This window comes from Balaenoptera physalus, assembly GCF_965194825.1.
Source record: "Balaenoptera physalus genome assembly, chromosome: 19".
Taxonomy (NCBI): Eukaryota; Metazoa; Chordata; class Mammalia; order Artiodactyla; family Balaenopteridae; genus Balaenoptera; species Balaenoptera physalus.
Window position 1 is genome coordinate 32,627,720 of NC_138900.1, and position 18,518 is coordinate 32,646,237.

Below are 18,518 nucleotides of genomic sequence, written 5' to 3' on the forward strand. Positions count from 1 at the left end.
CAATAACAATAACCAGGCCTGTAAGTATTCGTCCTCTGCAGATAAGAAAATTAATACTCAGAGGGTTTATCTCTGCTTGCTTTTCCCTAGATTTCCCTGAGTTACCAAGTCCTCCCATACCTTCTTCCCCAGGTTGTCTTGAGGGGATATGCTTTCTGTTGTGCTTCTACTCAGGATTTGTGCCTTTTGGTTCACTGCTGTATCCCCAGGGCCTAGAACAGGGCCTGGCCCAGAGTAGGCCTCAGGAACTATTTGTTGAATGGATGGATAAATCCTCTCTAAGGTTCTGAATACAACTGGCATCCCCCTGGGTTGTTGTTGAACTGCTCTTACGACCCCAGAGGCAATTGTTGATGGTTATCAACATTCACCCTGGGAATGATTTCCTTTGTCTTTCTTCCTTCTCTCCTAACTCCCTCTTCTCCCTCCCTTGGCCTCCAGGAAAGTGATGTCTCCAGGAGAAGGAGGAAACTACCAACTCGCCCCCCCCCACCCCCGCCTGCAGCCTCATCACTTACCTCTCCCATGGTGATGTGTGTTAAAGACTTCAATTGTATCAGCTTCTCAAGGGCAAAGGAGAAGACAGCTGTATGAAACCTGATGCCAGTGTGCTGGTTGATGACCCAGCATGAGCACATGCTCAGAGACTTCAGACACTCGGAGAGAAAAAGGGCAAAGCAAAGCCCTACTCCATAGGCAATGTTCCCCAACCGTTCTTCAGTATATTCCAGGATCTTTGGTATAACCAGCATCTAAAAGGAAACAGGAGTTTGGATCATTCAGACTTCCCAATCCTGCTTTCAGGCAACACCAACCCAATACGGACCATGTGTGAGGTCCTCGAGTCAAGGGAGGGGGCTTATTGAACGATCACAACTGACTCAAGCATAATCCTGCACTCCAGAAGGGTACAGGCCAGTTGGAGGAGACTTAGGAGTTCAACTGACCCAGATCAGAATCCCAGCTCCACCACCTCGTAGCTGGTCCTAAAACCAAGCAGGATCCTGTGGGACTCCTGGACACAGAAGCCTTCCTGTGTCCCCTGTTTCTTGTTTGTAGGAAATAGGCTTCAGCATCCATGACCTTCCCTGAGCTCCAAAGGGTGAGTTCAAACAGTTGCTAATCAGGGAAGGGAGGGGATGTGGAGACAAGGGAGGAACAGCCAAGAAACAGTAGTGCAGCCTTGGGGCAGATTCTGGTTCCACCTCAAGGGATACACGTAACAATATCTTTGAGCTCTTCTGCAGAACTAAAAGCCCCAATAAATGGAAGATGTTAACCACTTGATGAAGCATTCTTCATTCCAGAGAGAAGGTCACAGTTTGATAACCTTGAGAACCACAGGAGCTCATCAGGAGACCACCTGAGGCCAGATTAAAGGAATGCAGGCCCTGCACATACCTGATTCTTATCAGCAACCTCGCCCTTGAACCACTGCTATAAAACTCCTCCCCAAATCCCCCCAAAAGAGGCACACAGTTTTGAGGGCATTAGCCCACTGTGTCCCCCTTTGCCTGGCAAAGCAATAAAGCTCTTCTTTTCTACTTCTCCCAAAATTCTGTCTCCGAGATTCAATTCGGCACTGGTGCACAGAGGCAGTTTCAGCCTCAGTCCCGCCAGGAAACAGAGGACACAAACAAATGGGGTAATTCAGGAGTTAATAACAAGACTATTTACAAAGGTGTGGGCAGAACTGAGGAAATTCAACAGGGGTGGAGAAGCACCCTGGGGCTAGCAACAGCAGGGAACTAAGGGGAGGAGACAGGGTGAGGTTACTGAAACCCAGAAGGAGAAAGTCATACAGAAAGGCCCCCTCATTTTCGGATCTGGTCACCAACCTCCAGTGACAGGAACGGAGGCAGTCAGAGCAATAAATATCTTGCCCTCACTTTCTCTTTCCCTCCAGTTTCCTGTTGGAATCTCCCACTGGTCCAATCCAACCAGAAGCCAGAAGCAGGGGGACCCCATTGACGTGATCCATAAAGGTCACACATTAGGGGCACAGGGCAGTGCAGAGAAAGGTGGAGAGTGGATCTGGAGGGACAAATGGAGAATATGCAGCACACTAACTGTCACCCAAGTCACTTATCTCCGTGGTATCATCAGCTGTTGCTTCCTCCTGACTTACCTCCATCCTTCCCTGAGCTGGTAACAGCACTTCAGTTTTCTTCTGGGGAGACTCTCGCCTGCCCCAATGCACGCAGTCTAGGCTAGATTGTCAATCAAAATGCTCCACTGCTGGCCAACAGGTGAGCACGTGACCCCAGCTGGGATAGCCAGACTCACTGTCTGCAGTGAGAATCTTGGGCTGAGGAACTGATAGGAAATAGTGAGCCCATTCATCCCAACCATGGTACATGGAGGAGACCTACATGCCCAGAGCTGCTCAGCCATTTCTCAAAGCAGCTCGCGTGTACTGAGCTGGGCCGAGTTCTAAGTGTTTTATATGCTTAACTCATTTAATGTCACCCTATGAGGCAGGTAATTTAGGGCTCTCCATTTCACATGTGAGGGTTTCTATGAGGACTACGGCTGAGAGTGTCATGGGGTTCACAAGGAAACCAAGGCACAGAGGAGGTAAACAAATTGCCCAAAGTCACCCAGAAATTAAGTGGCAGAACTAAGGTTAGAACCCAAGCAGTGGCTGCAGAATTCACACTTCTAACTACTACAAGCTCCACTGTCCCCAGAAAGTCTTCATTTTCTGAGCAGCAGCTGAGAGACAAAGACATCCCCAATTCTTGGCATGGATTTCAACATGCTAATCTCCAAGGCCTGGAGTCCCGAAACCTCCCCAAGCCTGCCACTTACTGGCCCCAGAACACTCGCAGCAGAGAAGCAGCTGCCCAAAAGCGTATTGAAAATAACCCGTGTTCTTTGGAATCTCAGCATCACTCAAAGCACTGAAGCTTTGTCAATCCCATGCCTTGATACTTCTTCTTCCCAAAGGAGACGAAGCCTTGAAAAGAGGAAAATTGAGGCAAATGAAATCTCTTTGTATGTGTCACCCAATTGTCCTAGTTCTTGCTAGTCTAGGAGCTTGGTCACAGAAATAGTCAAACATAACACAAATAGAGAGAACAGTATAGGGCATCTCCCCAGATATGCATTCCCCAGCTTTAAGAATTATCAACATTTGACATTTTTGCTTCATCTCTCCTCCCCTCCACTTTTTTCTTTTTTTACTAGAATATTTCAAGCAAATCCCAGAGATATCATTTCATCTATAAATGCTTCAGTGTGTATCTCTTCCAGATAAAGCCTTAAAAAAACCCGTAGTAACCATAATAACAATAGTTATAAATTAATAACTATTCATTATTAGTAACTATTTATTAATAGTTATATATTAATAACATAGTAAGAATAATTCCTAATGGCATTTAATCCAACTTTCTCTAATTATTTCAAAAATATGTTCTTACAGTTAGTTTGCCTAAATCAAGATCCAAATAGGGTCCACTCATTGCAGTTAAAAGACAAATCTGATAGGCCTCTTGCATCTCATTTTAATCTGTAACAGTTTCCCTTCCTCTGCATTTTCTGCCATTTACTTGCCAAAGAAACTGAGTTATTTATCCTGTAGAGTTTTCCACATTCTGGATTTGACTGATTGCATCCCTGTGGGTCTGTCTAACATAAATTTCTATTCCCTGTATTTCCTATTAAACTGCTAGTTAGATCTATAGGCGTAATAAAATTCAGAATTCAAGTCAGCTGGCAAAAATATTTAACAGGTGATGTAGTGTATGTCCTTTTGCATCACATCAGAAGACGTACAATGTTTGCTGTCCCACTTTTAGTTATATTAAGCTGGATCAGTGAGTTAAGGTATGTCAGCCTGATTCATACATTGCCAAGTTCCCCATCACCGATGATCATTGCCTACATCCACTTCCAACAGGATTGGCAAAATGGTGATTTGTCTAATTCTGTCATTCCTTTTCTATTTAGTAGCTCGAATTTTTTCTGTAAAAAATAACTTTCCCTCATCAACTATTTTGTTACCCTGAAATACAGTAGGTTGAGGAAACAGCCTAAGGCTTTGAATAATGTCACTCTTCCTTTTTATACGCAAATTAAGATTCATAAAACCCAGAACTCTGACCTCCAAAAAGTGTCCTCATTTATTTCAAAGTCCCCAAAAGTGTGCCCCAGTGTTGGATCATCCAACCAAAAGTGTATCCTTATTTTGACATTCCAAGCTAATGATGCCTGGGAGGTTTGTGCTACACCAGCAAAACAGAAACACCAAAAACATTTCATTTGGGTTTCAAAACATTTCATTTGGGCTTCCCTGGTGGCGCAGCGGTTGAGAATCTGCCTGCCAATGCAGGGGACACGGGTTCGAGCCCTGGTATGGGAAGATCCCACATGCCGCGGAGCAACTAGGCCCGTGAGCCACAACTACTGAGCCTGCGCGTCTGGAGCCTGTGCTCCGCAACAAGAGAGGCCGCGATAGTGAGAGACCCACGCACCGCGATGACGAGTGGCCCCCGCTTGCCGCAACTAAAGAAAGCCCTCGCACAGAAACGAAGACCTAACACAGCAAAATAAATAAATAAGTCAGGAGCTCTTTTAAAAACAAAAAAAATTCATTTTTTTTCAGAAAAGCATCAAAGAACTTATCATGAAAAAAATTAAAATCATGTTGACTTTCTTACACTTCTTTTTTATTTTGAATTATATTTGAGGCAGGAACAGGGGACCGGACAGTAGTCATTGTGATATTCAAGGCTTCCAGCGTCTTACTCTGGCCCTTGGATGCCTCCCATGCCTCCGCAATCCAATCTGTCAGCTGCAGGCACCATGCTGGCGTCTGCCCTTGGACTTCCTGGCTCCTGCTCCCCTATGTCCGGTTCCACTGTCTGGAAAGCGGTTACCGCTGCCCATGATGAGAACTTCAAGGACTACGCCAAGGGACTCCAGATGCTCCCGGAAGGTGCTACTCCTCAGGCTGCGAGAGCAGGTGGGCAGGACAGCCTCCCTTTTTGGCCACCCTTTGCCCCCAGGGCCCGACAGCGGCACTGTTTCTGCACGTTCTCAAACAGCTCTGTCAGCATCTGGGTCTCATTCTCTGCCCAGAATCTCACCAAGTCTCTCATGGCAAGCAGTTCTAGCCCTTTCTACTCTTTACCCTCCAGACATGGATACTCATGCCTAGCCTAAAACCAGAAGGGAACCAATACCATGAGAATCTTTCTGTCCTACTTTCCTTCACCTGCAATCAAAACTCCAGGCCTCTTCTTCCTTCCTGAGTTATGAAAACTACACCATCCCATGTCCACCTATGTGGACCAGATAACTTGAACAGCCTGGGCCCTAGCTCAACAAAGCAAAAATGTTCCCCTGGACACCTGTCTGTGTTGGAGGCTTTTATTGCTTGTGGGAGATATTACCCAGGACAAACCATGGAGCCACACCTCCTCATTCCAACCCTAACCCCACACATAACACAATCCACAGAGACAGCAAGCTCTAGAGTTGTTTCTATTGATTCTTTGACTAGACAAATCCAAGTTTTCCGTAACCTGCCCACAGCCCTCCTAGCAACTCTATCAATTTCTGGCCATGATTATTAGACTTAGATTCAAGAGACTTGGTTTCAAATTTCACCTCCCCCATTCATTAGCTATATGATTCAGGGAACATCATTTCATCTGTCTTCATCCTGGTTCTTCACTTGTAAGTTGGGGAAAATAATATCTGCCCTGTTTATTTCATAACCCTATTGTGATGGTCAAAGAAGACAATGGATGGGGAAATGCTCTGTAATTGTAGAACAGTAAAAATGTGAAGAATTATGAGGGTCGTAAGGATGAAGGTGATGGTGGTGATAATGGTAATGCTGCCGAGAGTGGCGGCAATGATGATGGTGACAGTTTGTCAGCACATCCTATAAAATCCAAAGCCCTTTTGAAGAACTAGGGAAGACACGCCCCAGAACGCTGCCTGTTAAACGGAGAACATATAGAAAGAAACCCCTCTAAAGGTGTGAATGCATGGATAATTACCTTTCCCAAGAGACATCCAAAAAATGGAGTGATTGCAAAAGTGTTGGCAGTCAGACCTTGCGAGTTATAGAATTCAAAAGACAGCGTCAGTGAACAGGAAGTGAAGGGAAGGAAATCAGGAGATCTTGTCCTCGCAATGGTTAGGGAAGAACAAGCAAGCTAACATTTAACTGATTGCCTATTATGCATCTGGCATTTTCCTACGTGCTTTACACTGAATCTATTACCTCTTGATTCTTACAACAATCCTATGAAGGACCATGAAATAATTTTTATAATTTACTATTTTATATATAAAATCACAGGACCCTGATAGGGTAAGTAACTCATCTGACATCATAGCTGGTAAAAGGTGAGATTCCAACCAGTATCTGGCATTATCCAAAAGGGGCTCCCTGGAAACTTTTCTTTTTTTTTTTTCCCGAGTAAGTCTGAGAGGCAATGGGTCAAAGTTTAACCAGTTTCTGTATTCTCAGTGTCTTCACTACATTGATTTTCTTTATAAATCTCTGAGACCTGGCGACAGCATGCAACAGTTCACAAGCTCCTTGACCACTGAATGCTCTTTTCAGGGAGGCTCTGAGGGGACCACCATTTCCAGGAACATGTTTGGAAAATGCCATCTATACCTGGGGTATCTCATAAGCAGCTAGAGGTAGTAACATGAGTACAGGACGTTTCAAATCACTCATTTTTCCCCCATATGATCTTCCTATCACCTTGTAAGGTGGGTGGTGCAGGAAATTTAATCCCACAACTAGTTAGTGGTGGCTCAGGGATTAAGAACCTGGGCCACTCACCAAAATTTAATCATCAGTGACACAGATAAATGCTTGATCCACAAAAAAAAGGTAAACGGGACAAGAAGCAGTAATTTCTAACCTCTCGGTGTCCTGGGCCCCCAGGCAAACCTGATAAAAGATGTGAATTCTTGTTCCAAAACAAGAGCTCTAACCCATACGTATGAAATATGTAAATTATTTCTTAACTCCAGATTAAGAACCTCCAGACTAGAGTGCGGTCTCCTGCTACAAAGGAAGAACTGACATACTTTGGCTGAGGATGGACCACCCCTAAACACACACATTTAAGTGACTCTGGTCACCATCCACCAAGACATGGTCTTTAACCAACCCCACTGGCTTGCCCAACGTGACTTTACCTTTTGGCATTTTTGGCTGAGGCATCATGTACTGACAGCTGGGGGATGGTGTTCTCATCTAAGCGTTTCCGTAAACCTTGGATCGTGACTGGGCTGAACCATGACAGCGTTAGGTAAGAGAACAAGCCAGCATCATCCGGGGGCTGGGGCACAGGAGACCTAGCAGAGAAGTCACAGGCAACGCGGTCACACTAGGATGTAGGCGCCAGAGGTAGACAATTAAGTCAAGGGCAAGATTTGGAAGGGATGAGTGATAACTATGTAAAAACCACAGTGTGGTCATCTGGATATACAAAAAAGCATTTTTTTTCATGACTATTATTTGTGATAGTTAAAAACTAGAAACAGGGGGCTTCCCTGGTGGCGCAGTGGTTGAGAATCTGCCTGCTAATGTAGGGGACATGGGTTCGAGCCCTGGTCTGGGAAGATCCCACATGCCACGGAGCAACTGGGCCCGTGAGCCACAACTACTGAGCCTGCGCGTCTGGAACCTGTGCTCCGCAACAAGAGAGGCCGCGATAGTGAGAGGCCCGCGCACCGCGATGAAGAGTGGCCCCCGCTTGCCACAACTAGAGAAAGCCCTCGCACAGAAACAAAGACCCAACACAGCCAAAAATAAATAAATAAATTTAAAAAAAAACAACTAGAAACAACAAAACACCCATCGATAGGGGAATGATTTGAAAAGAAAGAAAACCAGTATGGTACATCTTGTACCGTATCATAGAAAACAATGCAGAAGGGCCTAAAAATACAGATGATCTACATGTAGAACATGGAAAGAGCTCTAAGAATATTAAGCAAGAAAAAAAAGCCACTTGCAGATGAAGAAATTTATTTAGTATATTTTTACTTATATAAAAAAGGAAGAAATAAGGGAAGGCAGACAAAACAATATATATATCTATTTTACATACAATATATATCAAATTATATGACAATTTATATCAAATCATTAATAGTGTTTGAAGTAGGGATTAGAATTGGCCAAGAAACAGGAAAAGAGATTCTCATTGTTTTAATTTTTCTGTTTTACTTATATAACTTCCACAAAAACAATAAAAATGAAGAAAAGTAAATAAAAATGATAAGGTCATAATCTCTGGGAATGATTCACAAATACGGAAATAATGATTGGATTAGGGTGTTGAGATCGTGCGCAATTTCTACTTGTTTTTTTTTTTTTTTTTGGCTGCACCTCGTGGCATGTGGGATCTAGTTCCCTGACCAGGGATCCAACCCAAACCCCCTGCATTGGAAGTGCGGAGTCTTAACCGCTGGACCACCAGCAAAGTCCCAATTTCTACTTCTTTTTTCAAAATTGCCTTTAATGCTAAATAATTCAATATGAAGAAAATTCAATTTTTAAAAAACATTTGGGGAGAAAGACATGAAGGCAAAAATACGAAACTCGTGGGATGTTCTTTGTTTTTGGCTATGGCTTCTTTTCTCCATGTTCTGGCCTTTTACATCCTCCCAGCCCGTCAGCAACCACGGTTGTACAATCTGGGCAGTGCTGGCCATGCCTTTGCCAGAGATGTTGGAGAGAGAAGGACTGATGGGAAGATGAGACATTGCAGCAGATGTACGGGGCCCTCTGTGATCACAAGAATAGGGCCAGAACTGATGAGCTGGGGCTGATATTCCAAAGGCCCAGCAGGAACACTGTCACTCTAAGATAAGGCTGCCCAGGTAAACTCAAGCACCAAGGTTCTTCGTGCTGGTGGAGATAAGATGCATTCGGTGGGTAACAACCTAGGTAGTATTGATAGAAGCTCAGATTTAAAAAATAGGAATACCAATGCAGTTTGTTTGACAGCTAAAATGTGGGAGGGAAGAGGGATCTGTAAATATGAAACAGGCTCCTGGTGAGGAAACGCTGAGGTATCAGACTAGAAGTGTCACGGTCCTGTCAATATATGATGCAAACATGAACGTGTGCGTGAATCTGTGGGGGGCCCCGAAACCATGGGTGTATAAATCAGAGAGTCATTTGGTGATGGTTACTTTAAACTATGGTTTGTTAGAGAAGGCTCCATGAATTTCTTAAGCTCAAGTTTAAGGGTGACATCATAGGGCATGTTACCCTTAAACGGCCCTTTCAACGGCTGCCCATTTCTCTCAGAATGAAGACGAACGTACTTAATATGGCCTGTGGGGCACACATGGTCCCCCAGCGTCTGCCCTCTGCCTGCAGCTTCATCTCGTGCCACACCCACTATCACACAGGACTCTCCAGAGACACTGGCCTCCTTCTCAGTTCCTGGACACATACATCACTGTGTTCCTTCCACCGCAAGGCCGGGCCTTTGCACGTGCTGTTCCCTCTGCCCAGGTCATCCTTCCCTCACTCTTGCCTAGTAAATTCTTGTTCATCCTCCAGGTCTCAGCTTCGGTATCACTCGGAACCCATCACATTGTCCCTGTTCCCCTGTCCCTCACGCCCCATATTTCTTCACAGCACCTTCCTCAAACAACTGTAATCACATGTTTATCTTCGAGCCTACGAGCTTGCTGTCATTCTTCCCAACATGAGGTTGGTGATGGGCAAGGATCCTGTCTGTCTCGCTCACTGTTATCCCCCCACTGTCTGGCACAGTGCCTGGCATGTGTAGGTGCTCAATGAATCCTTGTTGACTGACTGACTGAATGAATGAATGAATGAATGAATAAAGGTGCTGGCTGTGCTTCCCTGATGTGCCTCAGGCTTCTCAGGAGGCGTTTGGCTGTGTTGGGACATGATTATGTAGCCTTTGGGAGGGGTCCATGTGTGAGGGTCTGAAGATCACTGCCCTGGAGGGTACCAACCCTCAGCTCCCCTTCAGGACTCACTTTGGCTTCGGACGGAAGGGAATCATGGTTCTCCGGGCAGCATCATACTTCCCCATCTCTGGTGTCTCAGGCTCCCTCACCTGCTGGCTCCAGGGGCTGTCTTCAAGAGTGAAAGTTTTCTTGAGAAAGATAAAACAAAAGCACATCAATTTCAGACTTCACAAATACTGTCCTGAGGGAGTGAGGGACCAGCCACGCAAGGAGGGTGGATCTTTCCACATCCAGCCTTCTAGAGAACGGCTGCCAGAGTCAGATAGAGAAAGACAAATACTCTATGATCTCACTTATATGTAGAATACACCTACCCAACCAACAACCAAACAAAAAGCCTGATTGCCGGGTGCCAGAGTTGGGAGGTGGGGCGGGGGGGATAGGCAAAATGGGTGAAGGTGGTCAAAAGTACAAACATCCAGTTATAAGTCATGGGGATGTGATGTGCAGCATGGTGACTATAGTTGATAACACTGCATTGCACATTTGAAAGCTGCTAAGAGAGTAGATCTTAAAATTCCTCACAAGAAAAAAAATATTTGAACTATGTGTGGTGATGGATATTGTGGTGATCCTTTCATAATATATACAAACAGCAAATCATTATGTGGTACCTCTGAAACGAATATGATGTTTTATGCCAATTATATCTCAATACAAATAAATAAATAAAAGAAAGGTTGCCAGGCAGGGAATGAGCACGGCTGAGAGTCAGAACAACCAGGTCCCAGGTCTGGCTCTGCTCCACATCGGCTGGGTGACTCTGGGTGGGTGGGTGGGGTCACTCCACCTCCCCGGGCTTTTATCTGTCGATCAACACTGTAGACAAGAAGAAAGGGCGCTATTTTTTTTTTTTTAATTTATTTTTGGCTGTGTTGGGTCTTCGTTTCTGCCCGAGGGCTTTCTCTAGTTGCGGCGAGCAGGGGCCACTCTTCATCGCGGTGCGCGGACCTCTCACTATCGCAGCCTCTCTTGTTGCAGCTCATAGGCTCCAGACGAAGGGCGCTAATTTTAGACATCCACAGAATGCAAGACCAAGTCACCCTCTGAGGGTAAACTACTACAAAGAAATCAAGAAGTAAAAAAGTAAATCTGAAGACATTACATGTTATCCTTTTGATAAAGTGGGAAACAACTAAAATGAAAAAGATATATCATTTCTAGGACTTCATATAGAATAAATAACACTCTCTTGAAAGCACAGCAAGGGACCTATGGGAAGAGATTCAGAATAGTGTTTACTTCAGGCCGGGAGGGTTGGGAGATGGGATGGGTGGAAGACCAGTAGGTGGATGTGATTGTTAGGGTAGGAGCTGGTGAGTTGGTGATGGGTTTATTGGTGCTTATTATATTATTATAGGTAAATACATAGATAAATAGGTGTGTGATAGAGAGACAGACAGAGACAGAGAGATAGAGAGGGATAGTGGGAGAGAGATGTATGAGCCATGAATGTGTATCATGACCAAGGATTATGATTCATCTAATTGCGGAAGCCTGAGTTCCATTAAAAAAAAAAATCAAAGTTGAATAAATATGGGACAAAATTCTTTGACCTAGTTTATGGCCATTGAGAATGTCCTGTCAACTCAGTTTCCTGGTGTTTTGATGCAAAGGAGATCTACTTACATAGCTAAGTCCTGAAACTGTGTCATCATCTACATCCAAGCCGAGATTCACAAGGTCACCGGAAGACCTGGGGACCCAGTATATCTTCCTTCTGGTCATTTTCAGGTGTCCTGCCAATTCTTTGTTTCCCAGAATCAGAGAATCTGAAAAGGCAACAGGTAGGAGCAGATTAGATAGAGCCCTAAGCAGCCAGAAGATGGGGCACATCACCCAGCAGCGAGTGTACTGGGGGCCGTTGTCACAGCACCTGCTCTTCTCTCTGCTCGGAATGGGCTTGGGTCCCTCTCTTTAAACATCTACTTGGGTCTCAGCCCAAGATCACCTAGGGAAACCTCAAACCACAGATTCCCAACCCACATCCTTGGGCCAGGCCAAATCTTCTTTAACATATTCAAGGCCTGCTCCTAAAACCATGCTTCTTCTTTTATCCCAGTTTGTAATTGTCCATTTAGGTGAATCACTGATTTTTTAGAGTTCATTTCCTGCACTAAACAGAGATCCTCACGAGGGCAGAGACATGTCTGCTTTGCTCACTATTAAATCTCTGGGGCCTAGGGATCTCCTAGGAGGAGAGCATGTGTTCAATAAATAAATGGTGAATGGATGAACAAATAAATGAAAGAAATGTGATTTTGCCATTCTCTGACTTGGTTTTCACAGACTCAAGGGAGTGGATCTGGGCACAATTTAGGAAATTTAAATAATTAAAAAATATATTAATTTGCTTTTCATTTTGCCTTTGTGACTATCTGATTCACTCCCAGAACATCCATGTGCCTGGGGCAGGAGGGGGGATGGTAATTAGTAATATTTCTGAAGGAATAGAAAGAGAAAGAAAATGTACAACAGGGCTGGCATCGTGGGGTATGATGGGTGTCTCACAGGGTCCCGTATCAGAAGGGCCCCAGGCTTGGTTCAATGCTCTGCCCGTCACCATCATGAAATTCTTCATAATTTGAACAAGGAGTCCCACATTTTCATTTTGTACTGGGTCCTGCAAATTATGTAGTCAGTCCTGGTGTTCAGATACAGCTTTTGACATTCACGTATTGGATTGTGCTTCAAGCAAACAGACCTGAAGACTAGCCTATTCTCTTGGGAGAAGATTCTCTAAATTCCTTTATTCCATTCCTTCCCACCTCACTTCCTTTTAGCAAATCACACCCAAATCTGGTGAACTTAGTTTCTGGAATTCTCCTATAGAGCCTACAAGATAGACTCCCCAGCCATGGCACCAGGCCATAAGGTATACAGTTGGCCCTCTGTACCCACATGTTCCGCTATCAGGATTCAACCAACTGATGATAGATATTATTTGGAACCCCCCCCCCCAAAACCAGAATGTTCCAAAAAGGAAAACTTCAACTGGCACAGGAAACTATTTACATAGCATTACATTGTATTTACAGCTATTTACATAGTATTTACATTTTATTAGGCATTATAAGTAATCTAGAGATGACTTAAAGCATATGGAAGGAAGTTCTTAGATTATATGCAAATACTACACCATTTTATATAAGGGACTTGAGCATCCTTGGATTTTCATATACACAGTGGGCCTGGAACCAATTCCCCCTCTGAACTGAGGGGCAACTGTACAACTGTGATGGTAGCAGTGGACCTTTCAGGGGTGATGGAAAATTAAAAAGAAAAGGAGGGATGTCAGGTAAGAGAGGCTGTCACATATTTCTTGTTTAAGATTGTGGGAAGAGTCCAGTTTCTGCCTGCTATGAACCAGCCTAGGACACAGGCACATTAAAATGAAATTGGCATGATTCAATGGAAGGAGGCCCTGGGGGTAGGACCATGGTGTACTGGTGTACAGTTTATTCACTACACAAAGGTTCTCAGTGGAGGGAATGGGGAGGGGGAGGGGGAGGTGGAGTCAGCAAATTCTAGATTGCAAGTCATGCACCCTGGCAAGGGGCTGTGTCCACGGTCTCAGTGGTGTGCTGGTAAACGTATGTATCTGTAACTAACCTGTGGTTGCAATTGGTGTAGCTCCAACATAAGAGTTACTTGACATTTTTCGTTATGTTAATGAGTCTCTTTGCTGAAGAGTTTTCAAATACTGAAAGAATATTTTCTCATTTTTTGTGCTCTTCACAATGTAATGGCTACAAGCACCACACACTTGTTAATCTGCATTATTAACACTTCCTGCATTTATTTCTTAAGCCTAGACAATCAATAAAATAATAAAACAAGCCCAGATTTGTAGCCTTTGCCGATTTTTGTGGTGTAAATATTCCCATCGTGGATGATTTCAAGCTACCAACATGTTGGGAAGAGAGGCGCATTCAGAAATCACTGTATGGTTATCTCCAGGATACAAGTACAGTAGATGTAAATAACCTCAAAAGTATAAATAATAAAATGTAGTGAAATAATCAGGAAATGACAGATTTTTGAGTATTACCTTTGTCTTTGATATTATTAATTGTAAATCTATATAATTTAATTTTAATGTTTGTGTTTAACAGCTGGGTTCTCAAAATTCCTGAAAATTTGACAGTTTGTTCTTGTGAACTAGCATCTTAAAATGGTAAGCCTAAACATTTATGTTCTCCTAATTAACCAGCGAGTAGGGGCTCATGAGGAAGACCAGATTCTTAGAGAACAAATACAGAAATTAGATTTTTTCTCACCTTTCAGGTATAGTATGATTTGCCAACCTGGTTTATTTATACACACCTGCAAAGAGATACAATGAGGGTTTTAAAGACGTGACTCCTTATAGAAATACAGAAGTCATCCAGGAAACTAGCAACAGGGAAAAGTAAAGCAAATGAAAATGAAGGGAATGCAAATGTGTGCAATGGCTATGCTTGCAGAACACCAATTGCTCATCTCAACGTTAACTGGAGCTCAGCCACGTATTGGCTTGAGCTGCCTTCCATGTCTACGAGGCCCACTTCCGCTTCCTTGAATGGCCAGGGGAATTCCCTCCAGAGTTTTCTTTGGCATCCTAGAAAAGTTCCCTGGCCTCCCACCTTCCTCTCAAGAAGATAGAGCTGATGTTTATTCATTCTAATTAGAGGCAAGCCCATCACTGTGGTCAGGCCGGGGGGCCAGGACAGGACTGGGAATAAACCAGAGAGGAAACAGATGTTTCCAGCCCTGGGTTCCCAGATCCCCAGGGGGCTAGTCATGACTAGACACGGGCCATTTGCATATGGGGAAACAGCCTGTGTACAGGAGGGGGGCCCTTGGAGAGAGGTAACTTTTTTGGAGGAGCTGATTTATTTCCTCATTGTTCTTACCACTTTCCCAGCAGGGTCTAGTGTCCAAGGCCAGAAGGGGCACCAGAGGGTAGGGGAGGTGCCCATGGTGAGGGCCACAGAGCCGGAGAGCCAGGCCTGAGGAAGCTGAGATGATTAGACCTCTCCCTTGCCTTCCCTGGGTAGCTGGGTAGCTTTCCAGGGGCTGGTTCTCAGAGATCCTGGAGCCCCGCGCTGGCCGTGGCCGTCTTGTTGACTGCTGAATCCCTATAGCCCAGAGCCTGGTCTTCTCTGTTCCAGAAACTGGGAAGCTCCTTCCCGTCTTGGTCTTTGTCTGAGTCCTAACCTCTGCCGAGAACACTTTCCTCCGAGCTCCCTGCAGAGCCTGGCCTTTCTCGTCATGTAGGTTTCAGCTCAAACACCACTTCTGCAGGGTCACCTTCCCAGACCTCCCTCCCTCATCTTGTCCTCCTGTCTCTAGCACCTTCTACAGATTTTCCTATTAGATTTCCTTTACTTATCACTTTCTGAAATTGTCATTTCTTTGGGGGCTTACTTATTTTCTGCCTACCTCACTAGAATGTAAGCCCTTTGACACCAGGGGCCTTGTCTGTCTTTTTCGCTGATGCATGCGTGAATCTAGATTAGTGCCTAGCACATAGCAGATGCAGAATAAGTATTTGGTGGATCAATGAAGGAAGTAGATGTAGAGCTGGTTAAAGTAGGAACCAGGAGAGCCACACGGTCGCTTAAGAACTCACACTTAGATTCTTGATGCTTTCCCAAGTGGGCTGGCACCCCATCACAGAGATAGACTGATGGGATAGAAAGAAGGTGTTCATCAAGCAAGCAACTTAAACGTGGACCCGGTCCCATACCACACCTTCTACGATGCAGAAGGAATTTGTATTTAAAAATAAATCCAGCTATTATTATGTGACTAGACACTCATATTGCTTGTCGTTGTTGGGGAGAGTGTATGTTAAAAGCATTAAACATGATCAAAAAATATACCACAAGGTTTATAAGATGGTTTTTGAAGTTCTTCAAAAAATGGGGCCCTTCCCCCTTGACCTTGGAGAGGTCTTGGTGAAAAGGTAAGCTCTTGGGGAGCTGGGCCATGCATTTTTTAATCTTATTTTTTTAACCCCTAGAGTCTATCAGGGGGTGAGGTACTCAGCCCCATCCAGAGAGGTGATCCAGAGCTTGCTGATTGGATCTAGGATCCCCTGCTACCAGCCCAACTGCTCTCTAGGCCCTAGCAGCTAGGGCCCTGGTCTAGGGAACATCCTTGATGACTGTTTCTCCTTCACTCGTCACGTCCAATCCATCAGCGTGCTCTGTTGAAGCTACATTCAAACGTGGCTTGAATCCACTGCTTCGAGTCTGAGCCCCATCACCTCTTGCCTGGACAATCTCAACCACCTCCTAACTGGCCTCCCCACGTCTGACCTTAAAACCTTGCATTCTGGGGCTTCCCTGGTGGCGCAGTGGTTGAGAGCCTGCCTGCCAATGCAGGGGACACGGGTTCGAGCCCTGGTCCGGGAAGATCCCACATGCTGTGGAGCAACTAAGCCCGTGAGCCACAACTACTGAGCCTGCGCGCCTGGAGCCTGTGCTCTGCAACAAGAGAGGCCGCGACAGTGAGAGGCTCGCGCACGGCGATGAAGAGTGGCCCCCGCTCGCCGCAACTAGAGAAGGCCCTCGCACAGAAACGAAGACCCAACACAGCCAAAAATAAATAAATAAATAAATAAAAATTAAAAAAAAAAAACCCTTGCATTCCATTCTCCACACAGCAGCCAATATGACCTTTTGAAAACAGGAGCCTGAAAAATTATTCCACAGCTTGAAACTGCCTATGGCTTGCATTGGGTTTAGAGTAAGACCCAAACTCCTTAGCAGACTCCTTACCCCAACTCTTCACTCCTCATAGGGCCCTCTATAGCCTCCCCTCCCACTTCTCTCCTGCTTCCCTCAGCAGGCCCCACCTCAGCAAATGCCAGGAGCAGTCTCCTCAAACATCCTAAATTCATTCCAGCCACAAAGTCTTTGCAGTCATTGCTGCTTCTGCCTGAAATAGCACCCCCTCGGCGCCCACCCCACGACCTCTGCGTGGCTGCGGTACAGGGCTCAGCTCTTCAGAGAGGCCTGCTCTGGCCATCTAAAGGGCGTATCGCCATCCAAAAGGATTTTCCTTGCTTATTTTCGGTTTCTCCCCCTAGAATGTTAGCTCCATGAAAGCAGGAACCTTGTCTGTTGTGTTCACTGATGTATCCCTGTGGGAAGCATGCAGTCTTAGCCGGAGGTAACTCCTGGAGGAGACAGTATGTCTCTCACAAAAAGCAAAGCCCTTACCTTGGAATGCACTCTTTTTCCCAGGCCTGAGGGATGTAAAAGAGATTAGCAAAGCCATCTCAAGCCAGGAGACCTCAGGGAACTGAGAGTCCTGGTTGTTCCTTATGGCTGGGGGCTGTGTGTGAGCCTGGTTAAGGGAAGATAATGTTCAAGGATAGTTGTTGTAAACTTGTTGACGTCCGTGGTAATGACTGAACTGAGACGATAAGCAATTCCATGGGTTTATTGTCTAATAATGAGTTCCTCTTCTGTCTATATAAGATTCAGTAAATTCTAAATAAAGTGCCTTGCAACCATCAGTTGTCTTGGCCCTTCTGACCCCATACTCGTGGTGCTATTCAGTCTCTTGCCCCTCTCCGTCGGGACCTGGAAGACCCTCTGCGGTGGCTGGACCATCGCATATCCCCAGCACCTAAAGTAATATCCAGTACATAGTAGGCATTCAAAAAATGGTTGTTTAGAGAATGAATAAAAGGTGGGATCATGTCAGAGAAAGAGCTTTAGGCCGGAGACTCCAAGTTCCTGAATTTCTGTCTCCAGCACAGCAGCTAGGACACCTGCCTTCTCCTTTCCCTTACCTGCTGCACTGTATCAGACTCAGCTGTCTATGGGTCTGTCCCTCTGGCCAAGAGGTGCTTGAGGGTAGGACCTTGCCTTCTGTTCCGCTCTCTACCCTCCACAATCAGACCGGGGCCTTGCACTCAGCAGGCCCTCAACAAATGCATGCTGTCTTGACTAGACTTTCAGTTCCCTCCTGGATTCTGAGAGCATTGCTGGATTTCATATTTGGGGAAAAATTTCCATCTGCAAACTACAGCCAAACCCAAGTCAAATTCCAATGTGAAGGAGCTCCCAAGGGCCAAATCTGAAAAAATTCAAGCAATGATATACGTGATATTATTGCATGATAGCCCATAAAAAACTGAATACCCATGAGTCCATACTAACATAAAAAGTAATTGAATAAGTAAATTATTCAATTATTGGGGAGGGAGATGGGGCAGCTTTTTCTTACAGATTTCAATTAATGTAGACTTAACTCCCTACACATACTTACTACTTATAATGAGAAAAATAGTACCTTAAAGTGGAGAAACCTAGCAGATACTATTATACCTTCACCAAGTAATCACTGTCAAAATCATCATTGGTAAGACATTTTACCATCGTGTATCACTAAGGCACATCACTTCTGTGGTCTTCCTGACAAAAATGTATAATGTTGATCTTGAGAGAACATCAGATAAACCCAAACTGAGGGACATTCTACAAACTAAGGGATCAATACGTTTTAAAAGTTGCAAAGCT

At 44.8% G+C, this 18,518-nt stretch overlaps 1 protein-coding gene across 1 annotated transcript in view; it reads right to left on the reverse strand.

Moving 5' to 3' along the window:
* Positions 1 to 16,621, reverse strand: part of ABCC11 (ATP binding cassette subfamily C member 11) — a 60,152-nt gene extending 43,531 nt beyond the window's left edge. The window contains 6 exon segments of the mRNA XM_082436879.1: positions 519 to 752; positions 2,812 to 2,895; positions 2,899 to 2,959; positions 7,177 to 7,335; positions 10,009 to 10,127; positions 11,629 to 16,621. Of these exon segments, the coding sequence (XP_082293005.1) occupies positions 519 to 752; positions 2,812 to 2,895; positions 2,899 to 2,959; positions 7,177 to 7,335; positions 10,009 to 10,127; positions 11,629 to 11,835 (864 nt within the window). The 5' untranslated portion in view covers positions 11,836 to 16,621.
* Between the last annotated feature and the right edge of the window lie 1,897 nt (positions 16,622 to 18,518).